This window comes from Mixophyes fleayi, chromosome 7, assembly GCF_038048845.1.
Source record: "Mixophyes fleayi isolate aMixFle1 chromosome 7, aMixFle1.hap1, whole genome shotgun sequence".
In the NCBI taxonomy this organism is placed as follows: domain Eukaryota; kingdom Metazoa; phylum Chordata; class Amphibia; order Anura; family Limnodynastidae; genus Mixophyes; species Mixophyes fleayi.
In genome coordinates, this window is record NC_134408.1 from 150,374,912 (window position 1) to 150,401,189 (window position 26,278).

General features: G+C 42.1%; 1 protein-coding gene across 2 annotated transcripts in view; it reads left to right on the forward strand.

Annotated features, from left to right (window-relative positions):
- Positions 1–16,863, forward strand: part of MRAS (muscle RAS oncogene homolog) — a 43,628-nt gene extending 26,765 nt beyond the window's left edge. For both annotated transcript variants that reach the window (XM_075181124.1, XM_075181123.1), the window contains exons 2-6: positions 8,639–8,854; positions 11,703–11,856; positions 12,714–12,813; positions 14,117–14,196; positions 15,231–16,863. In XM_075181124.1, the coding sequence (XP_075037225.1) occupies positions 8,662–8,854; positions 11,703–11,856; positions 12,714–12,813; positions 14,117–14,196; positions 15,231–15,330 (627 nt within the window). In that variant the 5' untranslated portion in view covers positions 8,639–8,661 and the 3' untranslated portion in view covers positions 15,331–16,863. The remainder of the gene's footprint in view (positions 1–8,638; positions 8,855–11,702; positions 11,857–12,713; positions 12,814–14,116; positions 14,197–15,230) is intronic.
- Positions 16,864–26,278: the final 9,415 nt, after the last annotated feature.

Genomic DNA, 26,278 nt, shown 5'->3' on the forward strand with positions numbered 1-26,278 from the left:
CTGTCATGCTGATGTCTGTGTAGATGGGATGCCTGGCACACATCAGTTAATCTGCTTAATTGCTTAGGGGGTGTAAGTTGGCACCGTTCTGTCCCTGCTCTGGTAGTCTTAGTTGTCTATTGTTTGAAAGAGTTAATGTTCGGTGAGATGTTGTGACAGCGCTTGGTGTATCCATAGCGATATTGTCGCAGTGATTCCTGGTTTTCAATATATCAATTCACTAAACTCCTGATGTAATTGCAGCATAAGCTGATGACAGAATATTTTACTTGACCTATGAATTCTAGTGACCTCACTGAGGCACGAGGTGTCATGCCTCCAGCGATGGATTTATGGGCTGAACCAATATGGCTGTCTAGAGAGTGCGGGTGATGACCAGTGCGGTTGCTGCCGGCTTAAAGGAAATTTACTGCAATGCCCCATTGTAAATGAGTTTCTTTCAATGTTAAGGTCCCCGTTCCTTTACCTTCCTTTAAGTCGTGGTTGGCGCAGGTTTATGTAGTTGACAAGAGTGACGTCATACGGTCATGTGATGCAGGTCAGTAGACTGATGTCTGAACCAATCTCCATTTAGTTGATGGCCATGTATCGTGTCCCTCACAGGGCTACATTGTCACCTGTGTAACCTTCCCTATTCTGGGCCTGTGAGCTGTCTGAGGCTGGACTTATCTGCCCAATATCTGAGAGGTTAGGATCCAGACCAAGTAATTATAATGCACTTACTCTCTGGCATCTCTATCCAGTAAGCGACTGTCACTACCCAAAACAGAATCCTGTGTTCAGAGAGAGACATTATTTCTAGTGTCTACAAAAACACCTTTCATCATTTTATCCTATCACAACGCCAAGGACTAGCTGTATTTTCTTCTCTATGTAACTTGTCCCTTTCAAGCTGTGTGGCCAGGAGACAAGTATTGGTTGTGGGTTCCTAGCTGGCTCTCTTCATTCTCCCCATCGTGCTCTCTTAGAAGTTTACGCTCTGCGTCCAATCGTCAGTGAGAGATGGTTTAATATTAGTGACAGTATCTATACTTGTATAACCTATAGGCAAACTGAAGGGGGGGGGGGGGGGTTCATAGTGCCTGGAAACCCCCCTCAAAGTCTGGAGCACTGTATAATTGAGGTGGCTGGACCCTGGCCCCGCTTCCCAGTTGGAGAGCAGCCAAGCGCTGTCTAAAATTATAGCCATGCCCCCATGCATGCTGGCCACGCCCACTGGCGGTGTGGTGTGGAAACCCCCCTCTACAAATCCTTTGCCCCTGTAACCCCACCCCCTAATGTGACCTCACCTCACTCCAAGACAGGTATTGGATATCGTGGAATAAGTTTAGAGTTTACAGAGAACATCCAATCATTCACATCAGTCCCGTAGCTTAGTCTAAATTGTCTACCACACAGATTTGGGTCCATTGTGTCCAAAGCCAGTTTAACCTAGCAGTATGTTTTTGGGCTTTGGGAGAAAACCAGAGCACCTGGAGGAAATTCAAATAAAAACAGAGAGAACATACAAAATCCACACAGATGGGGCTCTGGTCGGAATTGTACCAATGATCCCAGCTCTGAGTGACAGCAGTGCTAACCACTGTGCTACCATTCTAACCACTTTAAACTTTAAAGGGCACCGGCCACTTGCACACAGCAAGTTGTAATCCTTACAGCATAACATTTACATTTAATTGCCCACAATCTGGCTTTTGTGTCAAGGGGCTGAATGACTTCCAGCTCCCACAGGCGAGCCCTGTATAGACAGGCGTGATGGTAATGGGCTTCTCAGTCAGACAACTAAAATAGGAGATTGGTCTTCCTACCCCTCCCCTCACCAGCTGTCCCACTCATCTCATCCTAAGTGCAGATGTGGCTTCATTTCAGCAGATTTCAACAAATCCACTGGATGATTGTGTTCAGCCTGCAGCAGATGGCATGAGAGTTGTGTCATACAAAGTGTCCTTTCTCGGATCCGGCGGTTCATTATTGGAAACATGAGATCGTACGGCGCATTCTGCTAACACTCTTCTAATTATTAGCTCATCCCCTCAATGGCGCTCCTTGTTACTACAAGGCACATGGCGGGTATGATTTTGAGGTTTTTGTTTTTTATTAATAGCATTTTCGGTCTTGACACAAAGTGTATAGTCTGTGTATATGGCTGTGCAGACAAACTGTAATGTGAGCTTAGTGTGTGTCCAATCCTATCTGTTCTCCCACATCCTCTACAGCTTTTCTCAGTTACTACCTCAGTTTTATGGTAACTAAAGACTTGTGTCCATAAATCATAATGTGAGTACAACCTGCTTCAATGTGTCTTTATAGGGCTTTTTTGTATGGTCCAAATTGGACACATTTGTTTCAGTCCATTCCAGCGCCTTCCCTCTGTATTTAGATCTTTATAATGTAATAGAAATTGGCAGCATTTCTAGAAAATTATCATGGTAGTTGGTGTTCGTACACAGGCGTAAAAAAACGACTATTAGTCATAGACCAACTTCTAAATTGTCCTTTAACAGAGCACTAGAAGCTCCTTCACAAAGTTTCCCATGTAGTATAGTGCGCTGGGTACTTAAGAGCGCAGGATTGGTGTGAAGTGTGCGCTTGTGTGACAGTCTGTGTACAGGTGCACTTACAGTATGTGTGCAAGATGCATAATATAATCTTTCTATACCCCCCCCCCCCCCCCAACTATTGTCTATTAAAATAAATCATAGAAACATAGAATTTGCCAGCAGATAAGAGCCGATTGGCCCATCCAGTCTGCCCATATTTCAACCTATGGTACCTTAAACCTTATTTGATCCTTAGGTCTATCCCAAGCATGTATTGCTCTACTGTATTAGCCTCTACCACCTCTGATGGGAGTCTGTTCCACTTATCCACTACCCTTTCTGTGAAGTAGTTATTTCCTCTGAACCTACTTCCCTCCAGTTTTGAGACATTACAGCCAGGATCTTATACCAATCTCACAATAGAGGCAGTCCTCTTATAAGCTAAACCAGTATTCATGGGAATGCAGTGCCTCACACCTCAGTGATACTGGGTTATGGCACAGAATGATAGGGTCCACCTTAACAGTGCTACATAAGAGAGCCCCTCACAATGTGTGTACAATATGGGGACAGTCGTCTTATTTTCCTAGGGCTGTAAAGACCCAAAAAACCTCCTACCCCTTGTATACATTACTGAACTGATTGGAAATGAATTGGTTAACGTTCTGCATTTCAGCAAATAGACACCAATTAGCTCCATTCTCTTCTATCATCCATCTGAACATCCAGCTCTCTGAGATCTAATTAACATTCGTAACCAGTTTGATTGTTGAAAGGATCTGAGACAGCTTGAAAGAAATGTTCAGCTCTTTGCCACGTTGCCGGGAAGCTGCATAGATGGAGCCTCCGCATCCCAAGACCTTGGAGAAGGTGCCAGGATCCGAGAGAGAATTATGTTCTGGTGCCTCTCGCGGTGCAGAGAGTTCTGGCAGCCGCAGATCATGTGATGTGACTTCATTCTCCTGACAGTAACTTGTTCTCAGCTTTGCTTCTGAATTTAAAAGGACAAGTCACAAAAAAAAATATTTTAAATAATGTGCTTTCTAAATCAGGAGTGAGAATCCAAGATCTCCTCATTTAACAGGTCTTATAGATTATATTTTCTATTCTACTGTAAGATGGGGAAACTAATGTTTCCTATTCAGATTTGAGTTGTTTATGACCCTAATGTGATCTATTCTCTGATGGATTCTGTTCAGAGTCTCAGATTTCTTGTGTATTCTGGTGCCGTAGATCACCCCCGCACCCTGCCCATCTGTCCCACTCGCACCTCGTTGTGGCCTTCACAGCTAGACCTTTAATTACTGATGAAAATGCCAATAAAAACATCCATTATAACCACAATAGATTGGTTCAAATCTGATTTAACTCTGACCAGGGATTCAATAAGTTTCTGTAGTTTCCCTTACACTTCAATTTACCTGACTGCAATAAGAAGTCTTAAGGCATATTATCCTTCTCGCATAAAGAGGTACAAAATGTCGTTTATGGATTATTCTATCTAATATGTATGTTACTAATCTGTAATGGCTAAAATATTAATGCACAACATATAATCTATGGGTAGCACGGTGGCTCAGTGGTTAGCACTTCTGCCTCACAGCACTGGGGTCATGAGTTCAATTCCCGACCATGGCCTTATCTGTGTGGAGTTTGTATGTTCTCCCCGTGTTTTCTCCGGGTGCTCAGGTTTCCTCCCACATTCCAAAAACATACTGGTAGGTTAATTGGCTAACAAATTGACCCACGTCTGTGTGTTTGTATGTTGGAGAATTTAGACTGTAAGCGCCAATGGGGCAGGGACTGATGTGAGTGAGTTCTCTGTACAGCGCTGCGGAGTTAGTGGCGCTATATAAATGTTGATGATGATCCTTCCAGTCATGAAACCCTAATAATGCCATGCACTCACTATAGGCTGCCTCTAGGGCTATTGTGTGTAGGAGACCGACTTTAACATAGGAATGAGGCAGTTTCCAGCTGGATACAGCACTTAACACTAGAGCCAATATTATAGTAGAATCTTGGGAATATTTTGTTTGATAACTGCAGGGAATAATTACTACTTATATACTGTATATGATGATGGATCGTCTGTTTTGAAGATTAAGATTTTAGATCTCTACCTCTTTACTAAAATTGAGTTATTTATCCTGCTAGGAAATGCACTGCCCAACTTATTCCTGGTCTATGTAATGCCTTCCTTCAGCCAGTAGGGGTAGTTACTGAGGTCTGCAGGTTCTTCTAGCTTTAAGTCAGATATTCATGTCCATGGCTCAGTCTGAGGTTCCTCCACACTGATCTGTCTGCTCCATCCTGAGCACTGAACGGAGATTACTCTGCATTAAGATGTTCTGTAATATCTATGTACATGTTACCTCGATCTTCAGAATGGTGGTATAATGCCCAGAGATAGGCCTGCAGCCCCTGCCCTGTATCAGTACTAAACCTAATGATATTACTGAAGATTTTGTGCAAAATCAAGGTCTATATATCTCTCTGATCTGCTTCACCATTGTCTTATTACTTATATTTGTATAGGAAAATGTGTATTTTTGGCATAGTTTCTTCACTGTAAGTGGATGCGTTGCCTCTCGCTGGCAGTCTGTGGGTACCAACGTTTCTGTTTATTTCATATTACATGTGGCCCGGGAGTTTATAAAACTGATTTTTTTTATTTATTTTTTTATTAAACACCCCACTATCTGGTTAATTTTTAGGCCCTCTGCCCAGGGAAATGGATGGTGTTGGGTGTTGTACATATTTTAAGGATCATTCAAATTTATTGGACAGATATCTCCAATATCTGCTGCAGTCCCGGTGTCTTCGAACGCACAGCTTTCTATGGGGACTGCTATTTTGCACAATCTAACAAGTTCTGATGATCAAAGATTTTTGGAACTTGTGCCCGATGGCTAATGCCAGCTGAAGATGGAGTTGGTCATTGAAGCCTATGGGGAGAGCATTGTGGTAGAGGGATCTTCAGATCCCTCACCGCTTCTTACCCACTTTCCCCTGGTCACTATCACAAAGTGACCATAGGACATGACTAAAATATGTGTGCGCCAGGACAGCCGTTTATAGTGACTGCTGTCCCAGTAGAACACTCTTTATATAAATGCTCACTCTATCGTTCCTTATCGCGATAAGGAATGAAATAATTGTGGAAGACAATAAATATTCCCCTAATTCTGAGCATCGGACAGAAGATTTGTCCTCAGCAGCTGATCAGACCGTCCGTGTCTTCTGTTTCCCATCACCGCTCTCCTCTTGCTGAGACTTGTGGGAGGTTAATGCTGCAAGAAGCGTTCATTACAAATTCACTTTTATTTGTACATTCTCACACTGGTCACTGGTGTTGTGCTCACATTCTGGTTCTTGCAGCCGTTGTATTAAGTTGTGAATGGGAGGTGGATTGGGCCATTTCACGCTGGCAGCTGCTGAGCTGGTTAATGTGGGGGGTTGAATCTGGCGCCAGGAACACTAGAAAGTGCAGATACAGAGCAGATGATTGGTAATCTAGGAAACTGCAGAACCACAAACAATTCCTGGATGTGAACAGTGTTGTGTGTTTTTTGTTTTTGTTTTTGGGGGGGGGGGGGTTACCTCCCAGTTTAACTCTGTGCCAGCTCTGTGAACTGGATTCATAAGTGGCAGTCATCTGCTGTAGCTTTTAGACTAAGATTAATTATATAGCGCCTCCCAGTGGTGGGAGTGGGGGGTATGACATACCGCTACTCTCCTACTGCCTTCATCATTGTAACACTATCACATTCCACTTACTTTCCCGTTACGTTTTCCATACGGCCGCTTATGAATTACCACTTTGACCTCTGGCACTGCTATATTAAGCAGCATTGTACATATATTAATATTTGATCATCCATATAGATGTCCCTGCCCTATTGAAGCTTAGTCTAAATTCCATACCCTTGGGTCCTTTTTAACATCCGCCAATAAACCTACCAGTATGTCTTTGGAGGAAACTGGAGCACCAGGAGGAAACCCACACAAACACGGGGAGAACATACAGAATCTAACCCATAACCCCAGTGCTGTGAGGGTGCAGTGCTAACCACTGTGCTGCCATGCAGGTCTGTGATGTCACTCGTTCTGAATGAACTGCTCTGCAGTCTTCTTGGCCTAAAACATGGGTGTATGGAACACGAAGGGGAAAGAAGTAACTAAACTAATGTTGGACAATGGCTGGTTCCGTCTGTCCTGTTAGACTCGGCCCATAATAAGTTTGGAAACACTTGACCATCAAACTTCTGAAACACCAACTTGTACACATGTGATCTAAGTACTCGTCACACAGCTGTCAGTCTTTGCAGATAAGGCCAGAATCCAGTTTGTGTCCTATATAGAAAGCAGGGTTTATCTAACATATATCGTGTCGTCTGGAGATGACACATTGAGCTCAAAGTATCTTCTCCAAGAGCAAAATTTCAGGAGACTTTCTTTCTACATTTTTTGGGTAATTGCTATTGGCACTTTGAAGAGATGAAACAATTTTACATAAACCCAGATAACCTGGGAATCCAATGAGTCTTTAACGCTGGCAATAATACATTATGGACAAGTAGGATTTGTTAGCTCTTGAGTGCCCCAGATGCTTCAGCTTTCTTTGGGGGTGGGTGAGATGCTTGGATGGAGGAGGGGGCTTCAGGACTCTACAGCTGCAGTCTGTCTTTTGAGGGAGTTTTATAATGGGATTAGGCAATTTAGACATCACAGGTTGCCACAGATACGAGAAACACTTCTCTAGAGAAGTATATGCAGAATTGCTGCTAGTCCCAGTGGAATCCATCTAGACGAGCTCATTCCTGGCATTTTAATCCTTCAGGAGGGTTCTTCAGTGTTTTCTGGGAATGTGATCCCAGACAATGGAATTGTGGACAAGTGTATATTCAGCTTGTATCCGTAGCCATCTCTACATCGGAGAGTCCATTAACGAACAGAGGCGCATATGACCTTACTTGTGTATCCGCTTTTATACGTATTGTCTATGGCTCATTAGCTGAACAAAATTGTAAGTTCCCAAAGCCTGGTCTTGTAGAGGTATAGACCTCTATGGACAGCACTTCTGCCTCACAGTGCTGGGGTCATGAGTTTGATTCTCAACCAGGGCCAGTGTGGAGTTTGTATGGGTTGTTGTGGGTGCTCCTGTTTCCTCCCACATTCCAAAAAACAGACTAGTAGGTTAATTGACTGCCAACAACTTTAACTCTAATTGGTATATTTACGAAGCTGGTTTAAAAAAGTGAAGATGGTTTTTCTATAGCAACCAATCTGATTCAAGCATTTCTCATTTATTTAGTACATTCTACAAAATGACAGCTGAAACCTGATTGGTTGCTATAGGCAACATTTCCATTTTTTTTCAAACCTACAGTTTAGTAAATATACCCCTAAGTCTTTAACCTTAAAAGAGCTTTTCCCTTGCAAACACCAACATGGGATCTTCTGGATTTCTAAATGAGTCTTTCCATAATTTTGTACATTATGTCTAATATAGACTAAATTTACATTTAAAAATTAGTCGAGTCATTTCCTAAACAGCCCCTGACGTTCCACATAATTAAATTGTGTAGCGGTGCTCCTCACGGTGACTGTAGACGATGGCTGATTTTTAGAGTTGGGTGCAGACTTTGCCCAGGTAGAGAAATTGCAGTCGAGCAATCGTACAAATCCATATCTACACAGAATGTTAGAGTTGGGCTAGGGCAGAGCTGGATTTCTTCCTAACTTTGTTGACCCCATAGTGAGAATAACATACATGCAGAAATAATTGGTAAACAGCAGTTTTCATTTATTTTCTGGTACCAAGAATTTAAGTTGTGTAATGATATCGGACCAATGCTCTGATTATTGAATATTACAAAGTCCACTTCTGCTATAACTTCTACCCGAGCTACATAAAATGGGGATATGCAACATAAACTATAAAGACTTATTGCAGCTGTGACATAACCTGACCGGTCACTTCCACTGTTCCTGCTCATGGATTTGGTAATGTGACTGGAACTTTAACCCATTCAGCGATGCACCTACTGTGTTACATTGTGTCTAACAATCATTGTTTTGTCTTTCCCCATTAGGTACCAGCACAGTTGAGGCCACCATGGCTACCAGCGCGGTCCTGAGTGAGAACCTACCTACGTACAAGCTGGTGGTGGTGGGCGATGGAGGAGTGGGGAAAAGCGCACTCACCATCCAATTTTTCCAGAAGATTTTTGTGCCAGATTACGACCCCACTATAGAAGATTCTTACCTGAAGCACACGGAGATAGACGGAGAGTGGGCAATTCTCGATGGTAAAACAGAATTCCACTTCTGAGTATCTTGTATCTGATTAGAGGGAATAACTGTAAAGATAAAACCTGAGATAATGTAACTGCTCTTCTGTTTAGTGTTCTCCTAAATGTGTACAGCTGTTTCCAGACACTTGCCGGTTGTCTCAGTGTAGGGACTACTGAATCCCCATTTGGTTTTGAAATGATACTTTCCACAACAGGGGCGGATCTAGAATTAATTAATTTACCCTTATAAATATAAAGTTAATCTATTGGTCTATACAGCCATGCGGTCACATGGCTGTATAGACCATGTGACTGCGTCCTGCACACTGATTGGTGGACAGCTTTTGCCATTACTCCCACTGAGTGGTGAATGGCCACCACTATCCAGCCATCGTTGTGCTGCTCAGTCTGTTATTTCTCCTCATAATTTCACACAAAACTACATTTGTATATTTATTTATTTTGTGGTGTTAATCATTAAGTCAACTGAGATGTGTTTTCATTTCCTTTTTCTTTTTAAGAAAAAAAAAAAAAAAATCAAGGCCCCCGACTAGATTGGTCTCTTTTGCGCCGGAATGTGATGCAACAATGGGCGGGACATGACTGGTTGCTTAGGAACTGCACAGATTAAACTTCTAGGCTTCAAACAAAGTTTATACTGAGTTTCTTCTATAAATATAGCAACTGTGCATCTCTGAAATGGTTACAAATTAAACAATGTAACTTTCTCCTAAACCTCACTCCCTTTCCCCATTTATTACAACAACATAGGTTATTCAATTAGAAATATATTGGGTTTTATTTTTGTTACATTGTTGCTGCTCTCTGCAAAACAAGAGACCTCCTCCTACTATCACAGATGTGTTGTGCACCTGCAGATTTCAGCATGGTACTTTGTAGAAATGCATCACTCCAATCTTATTTTTTTCCCCAGTAAATGCCGGCATCAGCCCCGGCCTCCTATGTAGCTGTACTGTGATAAATGAATATACAGTATTTTTGATGTGAGCAAGTGACTGTAGTTTATTAACCAGCTTTTGTGCTAAACATTTATAGACTAATGGAACGTAGTTCCTGGGATATAGAATGTCTGATGCCATCTTGTATGTTTAGTGTTCATGTAAATATATGGTAACTTCTAGAATGGGTGTTTTGCTGGGATTTTGTATAGGAATCCTGATTTCTGCACCGAAGCTACAATGATTGAGGAGCTGTCACAGGGCTGGACTGAAGGCAGCGGCTGTCTATACCTTTCCCTGCACAATGTGCCTTAATATCCCAATCTGGTCCTCATCACCGCTGTATAATGCAGCCTGACAACACCGCGCTCGTTACTTCCCACTTAACATCCTGCCTGTAAATCAGACCTGACAGCTGCTGCTAATCGCTTCCATGAAGATGCCTGAGTGACACCGGCTGCTATTAGTGTATGGACACTGAGGGGTTAAATCGGTAACTCTATGAATTGTGCCGATGTTGTGGATACTCATGAGAATAGGTTGTATCTAACATGCCCTATAACATCGCTGGTATGTGGCCATTAACTCCTGTACGTCCCAATCATTTATAGAAAATATACTCTGAGCCCAAATTTTAAAGCTGTATATTGGGTCACAGAAATAGAAGCTTCAAACGCACCTTAGGGGTGAGGAACTTCCTAAATAAATATTGCATGTATCCTGTTGGACAGCGCCGCCAGTGAAGAGGTTAAATCGTCAGTACGTTATAATCTGACTGTGCCAAGATTCCGTTGGTTTTGTGTTCCAAGTTCTCCTTTTATCAGTGCCGCTCCTTTATGACGTCACCCCGAGTGGGGCCGCACCCACCTGGCAATGCTGTTCTGCGCAGATACGTAAATGCAGCTTGTAGTGATTGATCGGCCTTCAGGAAGGGGGGGGGAGGGTACAATCTATATGTACAGGGTCAGTAAAAGTGGTCATTTTACTCTACAAGAAACGTCTAATGTATAAATAATCTTGAAATAATGGTTGAGGGCAAACCTATAATATGAGATGATCCAGTATAAAAGGTCACATTTATAGGTGTATAGGGCTCACATGTGTCCCAGGTTTATACCAGCCCCCCTCTTTCCCATTGTTTTATTTCCTGATATACCCTAATTAAAGACAATGGGGACTTCTTTCTTTAAACTTTCTTACCTTGTTTGAGACCTAAAAGGAAGTACTGTGTACAAAGAATTATGGGAGGTGTGTGTAAGATGATATAAATATATATTCTATATGTTGTGTACCTTTGCCATATATTCATCATCGCCATTTATTTATATAGCGCCACTGATTCCGCAGCGCTGTACAGAGAACTCATTCACATCAGTCCCTGCCCCATTGGAGCTTACACTCTAAATTCCCTAACACACATACACACAGACAGATAGAGAGAGACTAGGGTCAATTTGATAGCAGCCAATTAACCTACTAGTGTGTGGGAGGAAACCGGAGCACCCGGAGGAAACCCACGCAAACACAGGGTGAACATACAAACTCCACACAGATAAGGTCATGGTCGGGAATTGAACTCATGACCCCAGTGCTGTGAGGCAAAGTGCTAACCACTGAGCCACCGCGCTGCCCATATAACACTTGATACCTTTTGTACTCTATAGAAGCCAGTTCTGAGCAGCCTCCTGCTGTGTCTTTCAGTATCCTAACTCCATACTCAAAGCCTTATTTAAACTGTTTTTACTCTAACAAACATTTTTTGCTCTTGTAAATTAACACCATCTGATCATGAAACACTCCGAGCTATGGTCTCTGTATCTGGTCCTGTGAGTCACAACTGTTCAGTTAATGATGGCTGTTTGTGGAGTTGGCTCAGTGAGTAAGTACCTCTCTATCTTCTCCAGTGCTGGACACTGCAGGGCAGGAAGAGTTCAGTGCTATGAGAGAGCAGTACATGAGGACCGGAGATGGTTTCCTGATTGTCTACTCGGTCACTGACAAAGCCAGTTTTGAGCATGTGGATCGTTTTCACCAACTCATCCTCAGGGTCAAAGACAGGTGAGAAATAAACACCAATCACTCTACCAAATGTGAATACAATTTATTTATACAGATTTCCTGATATCGTTGTACTGTTGGGAATTATTCAATCATATTGGGGAGGGTGAGACTGTAGGATAGCAAGCACATTATGAGGGAGGGTGGTACAGGGGTCTAGTTGTTTCAGCCCAAAAAGAGGCTCCTAAACTGAAACATTAACCTTTCCAGAATGTGGTATTTACACAGCTTTTTGACTGCACTAAAGATATTCATGAATGGGTGGCACAGTGATTAGCATTGTAGCCTCATATGTCGTAGGTGTTTAGTGTGCTCGTCCAGATCTGACATGTACTGGTTTCATATGTCTGTTATACTTATTGTATTCATGCAATTGAACATTTGCATGTATTGGTCATTGGGTATCAGTGTAAGGTACAATTGGACAATGAGCACTGTCCGTACACTTCCAGATAGCACATGTGTAAATTCAGCGAGTAAACTAAGCATTTACAGCCCGTGTAAGACGTCAGGGACAGGCGGGTAGACGGAGAGAGGATTATACAATCTACTTCACCTAAATCTCTGCTGGAGACCAGGAGAAATTTCTAAAACAATTGGATATTTACCCTCTGGGTGTATTTACCCTCTTAATAAGCTACTGATTCTGTGTGTACAATTGTAACCCATTTGACTTGTCTATGTATCTGTGCTGTTAGCAATATAAAGGTTTGTTATAATGTAACAAATTCCAACAGGCCACTGGCTGGTTCTACAAGACCCTTGCAGACCAGTTTGTACTGACTGCTTATAGTACAGTCCGGGTGCTGAACATAGATTATGTCATTTAGTCCTTGACACGGTCCCTCTTGTTTCAGAGAGTCTTTTCCTATGATTCTGGTCGCGAACAAGGTTGACCTGATGCACTTACGGAAGATTTCCAGCGAACAAGGACGAGAAATGGCGGTGAAACATAACGTAAGTGCATCGATCTCTGGTGGATCGTCCTCCTAGCGGACAATGAGCAGATAGCCGCTGACCTAGAAACTTAAATGGGATTGTCCCCTTCGTGTAACTTTATTCTTTTTGGTTTGTTCTACTGCAACTCGTACTAATTACATTATATTCTGCCTTTTAGTCATATTATGCAATGTTTGCTGCTCTTTTATAACTTGGCTCAACAGTGTCATTTGCATTCGCTGCAATTGTATCAATAGATTTGTATCATATCCTGAGGCTATGAAAGTTTTGTTTAAATTTTAGTGTTGCAAAAGGCATCTGCTTCAAGATCCAGGGTTTAATTTAGTCTCATTTTAATTGAAATGCACCCATTTCGTCAATGACTAATCACATTGAAACGTGTACGAAATAATATACAAAAGGGCGTGTCCTAAAATGCCAGATGCTAGACATTAAAATGTGGCAAATATACATACACACATACATTTAAAGACTTCAGTGTGTGTATTTCTTCAGTATATTGATCTATAAGTCTCTTCTCCCCAATCACCCCAAATACACACCAGGGGGTAAATGTATTAATGTCCGGATTCTTCAACTTCAGCGAGTTCGGCGTCTTCGGTGCTTAAATTTAAAGCGGCGCTGCCTTGTAAAGGGAAGTGTCCCTTTACAAGGCAGCGCCGCTTTAAATTTAAGCGCCGAACTCGCCGGAGTTGAAGAATCCGGACATTAATACATTTACCCCCCGAGTATTTTTGCAAAATATTTTATTAACCACACTTTTTAAATAATAAACAATGCACATTAACAGATTGGAATATATGCACGAGGAGGGAGAGAGATGGGAAAAGTATGGTGGGTAAGTCGAAGCTAAGTAAGATACAGAATGTCTGAGAACCTATAGAAATAAGTGCTTGATCTTTCAGGGTTCAGTGCTAATGGGTTAAATTGCTGAGACCCTAGAATTGGGGAAAATGGTCACCAATATGGCCTTTATTATAACACCCTTTCCTGAAGTGTAGATTCAGAACTGTATAAAATAGACCTAATTATAGAGGCAAGTCATCTGATTGGTTTCACTCAGACGCTGCTTCCTGATTGGTGGGTAGGAAATAAGTCGGCCACACCCAGCAGTGGTTCTATGATAAATTAGTGTAACTCAGATTGTTCATGGAGCGCTCACATCTCTGCATAAAGGCAGTTAGATAGTTATATTTATTTCTTGACAGGTTTGGTTTTGTTGAACGCACTTGATAATCCTAAGAAAGGCGTCCTGGATAGACTGGTCACTTTAGGTTCTACCCTTTGTTTTGAATTTTAGATTCCTTACATTGAAACTAGTGCGAAGGACCCACCTCAGAATGTGGACAAAGCTTTTCATGACCTGGTGCGAGTTATCAGGTGAGTTGGTGAGATCCGGTTTAGTGATTTAGTTTCATGATGTAATCGTCCTATATTAACACACTGACATAGAGAGCTCAGTCTGTTCAGAGCGACAGTGGTGATCAGATAAGACAGATATGATTACCTACTGAAGTTCCTATGGGCCCAATTTAGGGTTAGATGTTAGCCCAACTCTCGGGCACAATCTTCCGGTTTGTCTCACTGTCCATCCGCAGTACGGCCGTGTGACTTAGAGTTTCACGTAAATTGCACTTGTGGAACCGGAACCTACAGTCAGATCAGGGACCTGCAATAGCGGATTATGGTTTCCCTGGAGATGGGGGGTATTCACTGGGGGTTGTCGTCATAATGTAAAGTATGTGGCACCAATGTTCCAGCAAACTCAGTCAGCTAATAACTGTAGAGTAAATACACCCACATACTAAGAGGGAAAAGTACTTTATAGTACAGGAAGACTTTCACATTCCCTCAACATTTATCCCCCCACGCCATAATCGTTAGGGGTTGTGGTGTTTGTTTCTTCAAATAATCCTTTGGGGTTTTTAAAAATAAATCAAAACCCTTAATAAATACAACTGAGCCACGGCACAAACTACTGGCTACAAGTAACCGGAATGAGCGGCTTTGCTCTGATTGGCTGGAGCTTGAGATAGCTGCTCTGACTGTTTGCACACTGACCCCACATTCAGTATACAGTGAGTTAGTGGCCCTGCACAGCAAGGAGGTAACCACAAGATGATGATTTGTGCATCAATGGATCCCTGGTCAACAATATTTAACTGGGGGGATATTTGCATTCTATTAGGTTTTAGAATGAGTAGACTTTTGTACAATATAGCAATCTATTATACCCTGCTAAAAGTTGTCTAATCTCTTAACAACCGCCCCCCCCCTGTAAGTCCACGGACCGCACTGTGCAGTGACACTAACCCTCACAAATATCTAATGCCCAAACCACTTTAACTTATATTCTGCAAATATTTCTAACTGTGTTTCCTGCCTCATCCACCGATCCTTTCTATATTTACCAGGCAACAGCTTCCAGAGAAGAATCAGAAGCGGAAGAGAAACACAAAGTGGCGCGGGGACCGGGGGTCTGGTACCCACAGGCTGCAGTGTGTGGTCTTGTGACATGTTGGCACTGACGGAACAACTACCACTGTACGATGCCAGTACTGCACCCTCCACTACCCCTGGCTGGGGGGCTGCCTCGTGTATAACTGAAGCTGGGCCGGACCCATGAGATCCGTGCAGGTCACTGAGCTGGCGCCGTCTGCCTAGACTGTGGGCATCAACCACCAGTTTGCGTGAATGGCAGTTTGAGAACAGGGTACACCCTATACAAACCCGTCACTCCTCCTACTTGACACTTTGAATATGGATGTGCTTTATTCCTGGTTAAGTGTGAGACTTTTCTTTTCTCTTTTTTTCTTTTTGCTCTTTTAGTGGTGAGAATGAAATCCTTTGGTATTCACGCTGGAAGCGGGAAGTGATTTAGAACATGAGGCATTGAGCCATTTGGCTGCAGAGTAGAAAGAGTTCTGTGGTCTCGGTGTTAACCTTTGCCGTGCCAAGGCAGCAGTCAGCTGCCACGTTCTTGCAAATGCCAGTGTCTGCAGTAAAACTATCGTATAGGAACGTAATGCACATTCTGTCTGTCGCAAACTTTATTTCAACCTCTTTAAAGGGGGATTCACCCATTCACTTTACTCCTTTTATTTAATGACCTGAGCTCCTGAAAAAATATTTCTGCTGTGGTACATAAGTATTACTAGTTATATGGAAGGTTTAAGTCTATATTGACTTGTTTTAAACCACCAGGAATTCTATACTTTGTAAACCTTTTACAAATAAGGCAAGAAGAGGGGTCAATTAATGGGACTCAAATAAACAAGATTGCTGTAATGAGAGGTACAATACCGGCCTGGCTACTGAAAATACCCAACGTCGGTGACCTTACTGTAGTCCGCAGCCAACATCGGTGTAGAATCAATGCGGCTGCCCCTGTACACAGTTCTGTACCGGCCCTGGTGCTATAGTCTAGTTACCCCGCTGTGATCCTTAAACAGTTGTCTGGGGGAAGCTAGTTGCCTAGTCTGTATTGTTTTACATCCTTCCTTTTCTATTCATTTTTTTTTTACATAAAAGCACTTTTTATTGAAACATCTCATGTTAGAGCTAGAAGACCTTAAATGATTGTATACAGTCCTCACTTCATAAACCTCCCTCCATTATTAAACCATCACATGAGTTCTTCTCGTGCTTATTCCTGTACCTCTATCTCCGACCCAGCATTATGTTCCGAGCTGCGGCACTCGCAGGGTTAAGCAGCTCATCTGAAATGAATAAGTATTTGAGAGGGAGAATACATTCCAGCTGGTAGTACCCCCAGACAATGTGTCAAACCCTGGAGCGGAGCCAGACTGAGGCCTGGAGGAGGAATAAAAGGGCTTTTATTCCCCAAGTGTTTTAATTTGTGTGAGGACTTGTCAAACAGTGTTTTAGTGATATGTGCAATTCTCTGGGGGACTTACAGGTACAGGGGGAAGATTGTACAGCAAAGTGATTCCACTGACTTGATTTTGTTTTTTCTTGTGAATGTATTAACTTATTTCTTGGGGAATAAATGGTCGGAACGTGTGTTTCCAACATGTGGGAGAAGTGTCTGCTCTGTTTGTTTTATTTAGAGGAGGTCAGAGGGAACCGTACATATTAGGAGGATCTGCTGGCCTAAATCCATGCGTGTCTGTTATGTAGAGGGTCCCAGGGAAAGACGAGGCACTGGGGATGCTGAGAATCTGCCATGATTGACTTCCACGCTATAATCCGTGCGTCGACCACTTCCTGTAGACTCTGCAATAACTGGAAACCAGTTTAGTTTTGGATCATTTAAAGAGAAACTAAGCACAATTGTACTAGTAGAGGAGATGGGAGTCTTACCCTCGAGTTTAATAATCTACTCCGCAGGGCCACAATGATGCACATGTTTAGTTTTAAGTAAAAAAAAAATACATTTTATTACAGGGATGGTGGAATGTCCCTGATTAATGGGCCCCATCCCCAGCGAGTGATTTCCTGCCATCCATCTAGCTCCTCAGTCTGGTGTTCCCTGTATATATTTCCAGTCTTGGGGCTCCTGGGAAGGGTATCCGTGTCCTCTCCTGGGTGCTGAGTATCTGTTGCCAGGAAGGAAGACCATGCGGCTCACACTCCTTGACAAGGGCTCCTGGACAGTGAGATCCATCCAGAAAACCACTTTATACATCGCTAGTTTAAACCCTGCTCGTGTCAGGAGCCAGCCACTGTCTCCCATAGCAACGGCTTTATCCAGGTAGCGATCAGAGACACTGAATGGAAATTGTAACTGTTAAACTAGATTAATTGGCCATTAGGATACATCTTAAAAATAGTGGAATTAACTCTGAAGAGGGGTTGTGATTTGTCGCCTCCTGACTGATGCATTTTTCTAAATAAAAGTGTCTGAAACTAAATTAAGGAAGCAAAATGTACACTGGCAGAATAAAGGGAGCTTTCGGATATTCCATACATTACGGTACAGTAATTAGAGATGTGTGCCGGATATTCCATACATTGCGGTACAGTAATTAGAGATGTGTGCCGGATATTCCATACATTGCGGTACAGTAATTAGAGATGTGTGCCGGATATGCCATACATTGCGGTACAGTAATTAGAGATGTGTGCCGGATATGCCATACATTACGGTACAGTAATTAGAGATCTGAGCCGGATATTCCATACATTACGGTACAGTAATTAGAGATCTGAGCCGGATATTCCATACATTACGGTACAGTAATTAGAGATCTGAGCCGGATATTCCATACATTACGGTACAGTAATTAGAGATCTGAGCCGGATATTCCATACATTGCGGTACAGTAATTAGAGATCTGAGCCGGATATTCCATACATTACGGTACAGTAATTAGTGATCCGTACCGGATATTCCATACATTGCGGTACAGTAATTAGAGATGTGTGCCGGATATGCCATACATTGCGGTACAGTAATTAGAGATCCATGTCGGATATTCCGTACATTGCGGTACAGTAATTAGAGATCTGAGCCGGATATTCCATACATTACGGTACAGTAATTAGAGATCTGAGCCGGATATTCCATACATTACGGTACAGTAATTAGAGATGTGTGCCGGATATTCCATACATTACGGTACAGTAATTAGAGATCTGAGCCGGATATTCCATACATTACGGTACAGTAATTAGAGATCTAAACCGGATATGCCATACATTACGGTACAGTAATTAGTGATCCGTACCGGATATTCCATACATTTCGGTACAGTAATTAGAGATCTGAGCCGGATATTCCATACATTGCGGTACAGTAATTAGAGATCTGAGCCGGATATTCCATACATTGCGGTACAGTAATTAGAGATGTGTGCCGGATATTCCATACATTACGGTACAGTAATTAGTGATCCGTACCGGATATTCCATACATTGCGGTACAGTAATTAGTGATCCGTACCGGATATTCCGTACATTACGGTACAGTAATTAGTGATCCGTGCCGGATATGCCATACATTGCGGTACAGTAATTAGAGATCTGAGCCGGATATTCCATACATTGCGGTACAGTAATTAGTGATCCGTACCGGATATTCCGTACATTACGGTACAGTAATTAGTGATCCGTGCCGGATATGCCGTACATTGCGGTACAGTAATTAGAGATCTGAGCCGGATATTCCATACATTGCGGTACAGTAATTAGAGATGTGTGCCGGATATTCCATACATTACGGTACAGTAATTAGTGATCCGTACCGGATATTCCATACATTACGGTACAGTAATTAGTGATCCGTGCCGGATATGCCATACATTGCGGTACAGTAATTAGAGATCTGAGCCGGATATTCCATACATTGCGGTACAGTAATTAGAGATGTGTGCCGGATATTCCATACATTACGGTACAGTAATTAGTGATCCGTACCGGATATTCCATACATTGCGGTACAGTAATTAGTGATCCGTACCGGATATTCCGTACATTACGGTACAGTAATTAGTGATCTGTGCCGGATATGCCATACATTGCGGTACAGTAATTAGAGATCTGAGCCGGATATTCCATACATTGCGGTACAGTAATTAGAGATGTGTGCCGGATATTCCATACATTTCGGTACAGTAATTAGAGATCTGAGCCGGATATTCCATACATTGCGGTACAGTAATTAGAGATGTGTGCCGGATATTCCATACATTGCGGTACAGTAATTAGTGATCCATACCGGATATTCCATACATTGCGGTACAGTAATTAGAGATCTGAGCCGGATATTCCATACACTGCGGTACAGTAATTAGTGATCTGTGCCGGATATTCCATACATTGCGGTACAGTAATTAGTGATCCGTACCGGATATTCCATACATTACGGTACAGTAATTATAGATCTGTGCCGGATATTCCATACATTGCGGTACAGTAATTAGTGATCCGTCCTGGATATTCCATACATTACGGTACAGTAATTATAGATCTGTGCCGGATATTCCATACATTGCGGTACAGTAATTAGAGATCTGAGCCGGATATTCCATACATTGCGGTACAGTAATTAGAGATCTGAGCCGGATATTCCATACATTGCGGTACAGTAATTAGAGATGTGTGCCGGATATTCCATACATTACGGTACAGTAATTAGAGATGTGTGCCGGATATTCCATACATTGCGGTACAGTAATTAGAGATGTGTGCCGGATATTCCATACATTGCGGTACAGTAATTAGAGATCTGAGCCGGATATTCCATACATTGCGGTACAGTAATTAGAGATCTGAGCCGGATATTCCATACATTACGGTACAGTAATTGGAGATCTGTGCCGGATATTCCATACATTGCGGTACAGTAATTAGAGATGTGTGCCGGATATTCCATACATTACGGTACAGTAATTAGTGATCCGTACCGGATATTCCATACATTGCGGTACAGTAATTAGAGATCTGTGCCGGATATTCCATACATTACGGTACAGTAATTAGTGATCCGTACCGGATATTCCATACATTGCGGTACAGTAATTAGTGATCCGTACCGGATATTCCATACATTGCGGTACAGTAATTAGAGATCTGAGCCGGATATTCCATACATTACGGTACAGTAATTAGAGATGTGTGCCGGATATTCCATACATTGCGGTACAGTAATTAGTGATCCGTGCCGGATATTCCATACATTACGGTACAGTAATTAGAGATCTGTGCCGGATATTCCATACATTACGGTACAGTAATTAGAGATGTGTGCCGGATATTCCATACATTACGGTACAGTAATTAGAGATCTGTGCCGGATATTCCATACATTGCGGTACAGTAATTAGAGATGTGTGCCGGATATTCCATACATTGCGGTACAGTAATTAGTGATCCGTACCGGATATTCCATACATTGCGGTACAGTAATTAGAGATCTGAGCAGGATATTCCATACATTGCGGTACAGTAATTAGAGATGTGTGTCGGATATGCCATACATTGCGGTACAGTAATTAGAGATCTGAGCCGGATATTCCATACATTGCGGTACAGTAATTAGAGATGTGTGCCGGATATTCCATACATTGCGGTACAGTAATTAGAGATCTGAGCCGGATATTCCATACATTACGGTACAGTAATTGGAGATCTGTGCCGGATATTCCATACATTGCGGTACAGTAATTAGAGATGTGTGCCGGATATTCCATACATTACGGTACAGTAATTAGTGATCCGTACCGGATATTCCATACATTGCGGTACAGTAATTAGAGATCTGTGCCGGATATTCCATACATTACGGTACAGTAATTAGTGATCCGTACCGGATATTCCATACATTGCGGTACAGTAATTAGTGATCCGTACCGGATATTCCATACATTGCGGTACAGTAATTAGAGATCTGAGCCGGATATTCCATACATTACGGTACAGTAATTAGAGATGTGTGCCGGATATTCCATACATTGCGGTACAGTAATTAGTGATCCGTGCCGGATATTCCATACATTACGGTACAGTAATTAGAGATCTGTGCCGGATATTCCATACATTACGGTACAGTAATTAGAGATGTGTGCCGGATATTCCATACATTACGGTACAGTAATTAGAGATCTGTGCCGGATATTCCATACATTACGGTACAGTAATTAGAGATGTGTGCCGGATATTCCATACACTGCGGTACAGTAATTAGAGATCTGTGCCGGATATTCCATACATTACGGTACAGTAATTAGAGATGTGTGCCGGATATTCCATACATTGCGGTACAGTAATTAGTGATCTGTGCCGGATATTCCATACATTTCGGTACAGTAATTAGTGATCTGTGCCGGATATTCCATACATTGCGGTACAGTAATTATAGATGTGTGCCGGATATTCCATACATTACGGTACAGTAATTATAGATGTGTGCCGGATATTCCATACATTACGGTACAGTAATTATAGATGTGTGCCGGATATTCCATACATTACGGTACAGTAATTATAGATGTGTGCCGGATATGCCATACATTGCGGTACAGTAATTAGAGATGTGTGCCGGATATTCCATACATTACGGTACAGTAATTAGAGATGTGTGCCGGATATGCCATACATTACGGTACAGTAATTAGTGATCCGTACCGGATATTCCATACATTTCGGTACAGTAATTAGAGATCTGAGCCGGATATTCCATACATTGCGGTACAGTAATTAGAGATCTGTGCCGGATATTCCATACATTGCGGTACAGTAATTATAGATGTGTGCCGGATATGCCATACATTACGGTACAGTAATTAGTGATCCGTACCGGATATTCCATACATTTCGGTACAGTAATTAGAGATCTGAGCCGGATATTCCATACATTGCGGTACAGTAATTAGAGATCTGTGCCGGATATTCCATACATTGCGGTACAGTAATTAGAGATGTGTGCCGGATATTCCATACATTGCGGTACAGTAATTAGTGATCCGTACCGGATATTCCATACATTGCGGTACAGTAATTATAGATGTGTGCCGGATATTCCGTACATTGCGGTACAGTAATTAGTGATCCGTACCGGATATTCCATACATTGCGGTACAGTAATTAGATATCTGTGCCGGATATTCCATACATTGCGGTACAGTAATTAGAGATCTGAGCCGGATATTCCATACATTGCGGTACAGTAATTAGAGATCTGTGCCGGATATTCCATACATTACGGTACAGTAATTAGAGATGTGTGCCGGATATTCCATACATTGCGGTACAGTAATTAGTGATCCGTACCGGATATTCCATACATTGCGGTACAGTAATTATAGATGTGTGCCGGATATTCCGTACATTGCGGTACAGTAATTAGAGATCTGTGCCGGATATTCCATACATTGCGGTACAGTAATTAGAGATCTGTGCCGGATATTCCATACATTGCGGTACAGTAATTAGAGATGTGTGTCGGATATTCCATACATTGCGGTACAGTAATTAGTGATCCGTGCCGGATATTCCGTACATTGCGGTACAGTAATTAGAGATCTGTGCTGCATCACAGAAATCCATTTGCATCATTAATAAGTGCCCTCTTGGGAGCCGTCGTCCGCAGCATAATATGGTTGTATATTCGGTTCTACGTGAACTTTCTCATATTACACAAAATCAGTGTCCTGACTGACGCTCGCTGCAATGTTCTGAAACCGTCACCGCAGTGACAGAGACTGGAAGACAAAATCTGTGACAACAGATCCCAAACTCCGTCCACACAGAGTATTTCTTTCTTTTTCTTATTAGTTTTTATTGAGGTTAAAGTAAACGGTGGGGAACAGAATAAAAAAAGGGAAGGTTGGGATAAGTTAAAGGTACAAAGGGCTACATACAACATATTCATATCAGACATTCAAAGTGGAAACACAGATTCTCAGCATCAATAATATCAATGAAAACATCAGTGCAACAAACATATACATACAGCAGCAATATACAGAACATAATATAAGAGACACAGGTGAAAATAAAAAGTATTAAACACCAACTCTTAGTATTAGTCTGCACCCTCTGTGCTACAACGATGCCAACGCTGCCACTTCTCTTGTGGGGGTGACGATGAGGCTGGGTGCTCCTGTCCTAAAGTTTCTAATTCTAAACTTCTTTGGACTTTCACTATTACTTTACATAGTACTGGAGCTGCAGGTTCTTCCACTTCTGGGCTATAGCTGTCCTAGCGGCAATGAGGATATGTCTGGTGACACATTTGTTATGTGACGGTAAAGTAACAGGGAAATGATGATGATCATCATCATCATTTATTTATATAGCGCCACTAATTCTGCAGCGCTGTACAGAGAACTCATTCACATCAGTCCCTGTCCCATTGGAGCTTACAATCTAAAGTCCCTAACACACAGACTAAGGTCAAATTGACAAACACGGGGAGAACATACAAACTCCTCACAGATAAGGCCATGGTCGGGAATCAAACTCATGACCCCAGTGCTGTAAGGCAGAAGTGCTAACCACTGAGCCACCGATGCTGCCCATGATGATCCCAAAACACATGCAACAAGTCACCGATACAACCACATTGGGCTAGATTTACTAAGCTGCGGGTTTGAAAAAGTGGGGATGTTGCCTATAGCAACCAATCAGATCTCAGCTTTCATTTATTTAGTACTATCTACAAAATGACAGCTAGAATCTGATTGGTTGCTATAGGCAACATCCCCACTTTTTCAAACCCGCAGCTTAGTAAATCTAGCCCATTGTCTCCAGCAATGCTGTGAATGGTCAGGCCATATTTTGTGTTATCTAACTGGAGCAGGGTTTCCCAAACCCAGTCCTCAGGGCTCCCTAACAGTGCAGGTTTTCCATATCTCCTTGCTGGAGCACAGGTGTATTCATTACTGACTGACACATTGTAACAGATCCACAGGTGGTCCTAATTATGTCACATGTGATCCAGAAACCTGCCCTGTTAGGGAGCCCTGAGGACTGGGTTTGGGAAACCCTGATAGAGTGAGATATGCTCTATGTAATATTTTAATGAACCTTTCTGAATGGTTAATGCATTTAGATGTTCGATAGCTGTCCCTAAAGATTCCCACCTAGTCTTCTTTTGTGAGAGAAGTTTTTAAGCCAGCGTCCCAGTTAGATTTTCTTGGTTTCTTGGCTATTAAAATGAAGTTATACCCCCATGTGATGCTGCACTTCTGGTTCTGGGAGACAAGCCTAGAAACAAGAGCAGATGACAGAGAAATAAGATGGGATCGGCCTGAGTAGCTCTGAATCCAGTGTCTTATCTGAAAGTATTTATAAAAATCTTGAGGATTTGAAAGTGTTATACAGAGAGTAATTGAATAGGGAACGCCCAACCCAAATCTATTTTATCAGATACTGATTGGTAGAAATCAAAGAACAATAAAAATATTGTGTCTCAGCAAAAAGCATTCAGGAGTCACAGCATCATCAATGCTTCTGTGCAATAATGTATCAGCCCTACAGCTGCACAGCATTACTGTATACTGCTCCCCCTGCTGGTCACTGAGCAGAATCTCACTCAATCACAGATTAAGGCTGAATGACTTTATATCTGTCAGATCATATAGTAAACGATCGCTTTATAAACCTTGTCCTGAACGGTCTGATGGAAATTTCAGTAAACTGGGTTATCAATACTGCATTACTCCTCTTACCATGACAAAGGACCAGGCCAGCAGATCAAACTGCATTTTATGTCATTCAGATGTACTTAAAAGAACTCTATATTCCATTTGTTCTTGTCCAATGCAAAGATATTAAGGGACTAGTGTCTAGTCAGACCATTGTTTGTCTTCTCTTTCCCACCTGGCAACATTTAAAAATAAACCCTTATAACACACAATCGATAACCTAAAATACGCGGGGGGGAAAAATTGCATAATTTTGCACACGCGTGTTAACAAAAGTAACATAAACTAACACAGCGCGATGAGAACAGTTCAGTTGGCAGATAGAGGCAATGGGACACAATGTCCATATATCTGATGCGCTCCAGTCCTGGTGCTCAGCGAGCGTTCTCACAGGCGAATTTTACCACCAGTCATCAGTGGTTTTTCTTTGCTCAGAGGTCTCTCAGCCACAGGAAAATTCCACCGCGCTGGAAGATCACATATGAGCTGTTTGTAGAACGTGGAATTTCTTGCACAATGTGATCTGTAAAAGTGGACACAGATCTTCCATGACATCGGTGATATATATTCAGTACTGAATCTTGGTAAGTATGTTAGAATCTCTGTACAATGAAGTTAAGAACATGAGCAAATCACGGGATCCCGGGTATTTATCCCGTAATGCTGCAGCGATATTCAAACCATTGTCAGATGTAACATCTCCAATCGTTAAGAACATGAGCAAAACGGGGAAGAAAAAAAGTCCTCAGGGACTGATGTGAGCGAGTTCTCTGTACAGCGCTGCGGAATTAGTTGCGCTATATAAATAAATGGTAATAAATAATAATTTTACTATTCTTGCAAATAAGGAATTTGTTAGACGTTTCAGGTGCAAACTGAGTAAATGTAAAGAAGCAAAATAGTCTTCACGTTTTTTTCTTCCAATGGAGATGAGGATGATGTCAGCAAAGACGACATTGGTGATGATGATGATGATGATGATGATGATGGTGATGATGCTATGATGATGATGGAGAAGTACCGGTGACTTTTCTTGTGCACTAACACCAGATACTCACTCGACCACTTATCTTTGTCATACAAAAATATTAAGACAGTGATCACTCCGTGCTGGTGACAATATCAGGCATATATAGCAGGTACAACAAATATTATTATCTTAGGTGTTAGGGGTATTAGGGTGAACCCTATTACCCCTAAGGTTAACCCTAATACCCCTAACACCTAACATAATACTTACAGGACAGAAATGACAATCGGGTCTTGCTTTAAACCAAGTCGCTTTTTGTCATGGCGTCAATTTCTGCAGTCGTCGACACAATGAGTCGGGTCTGAAGTCATCTTCATTCCGG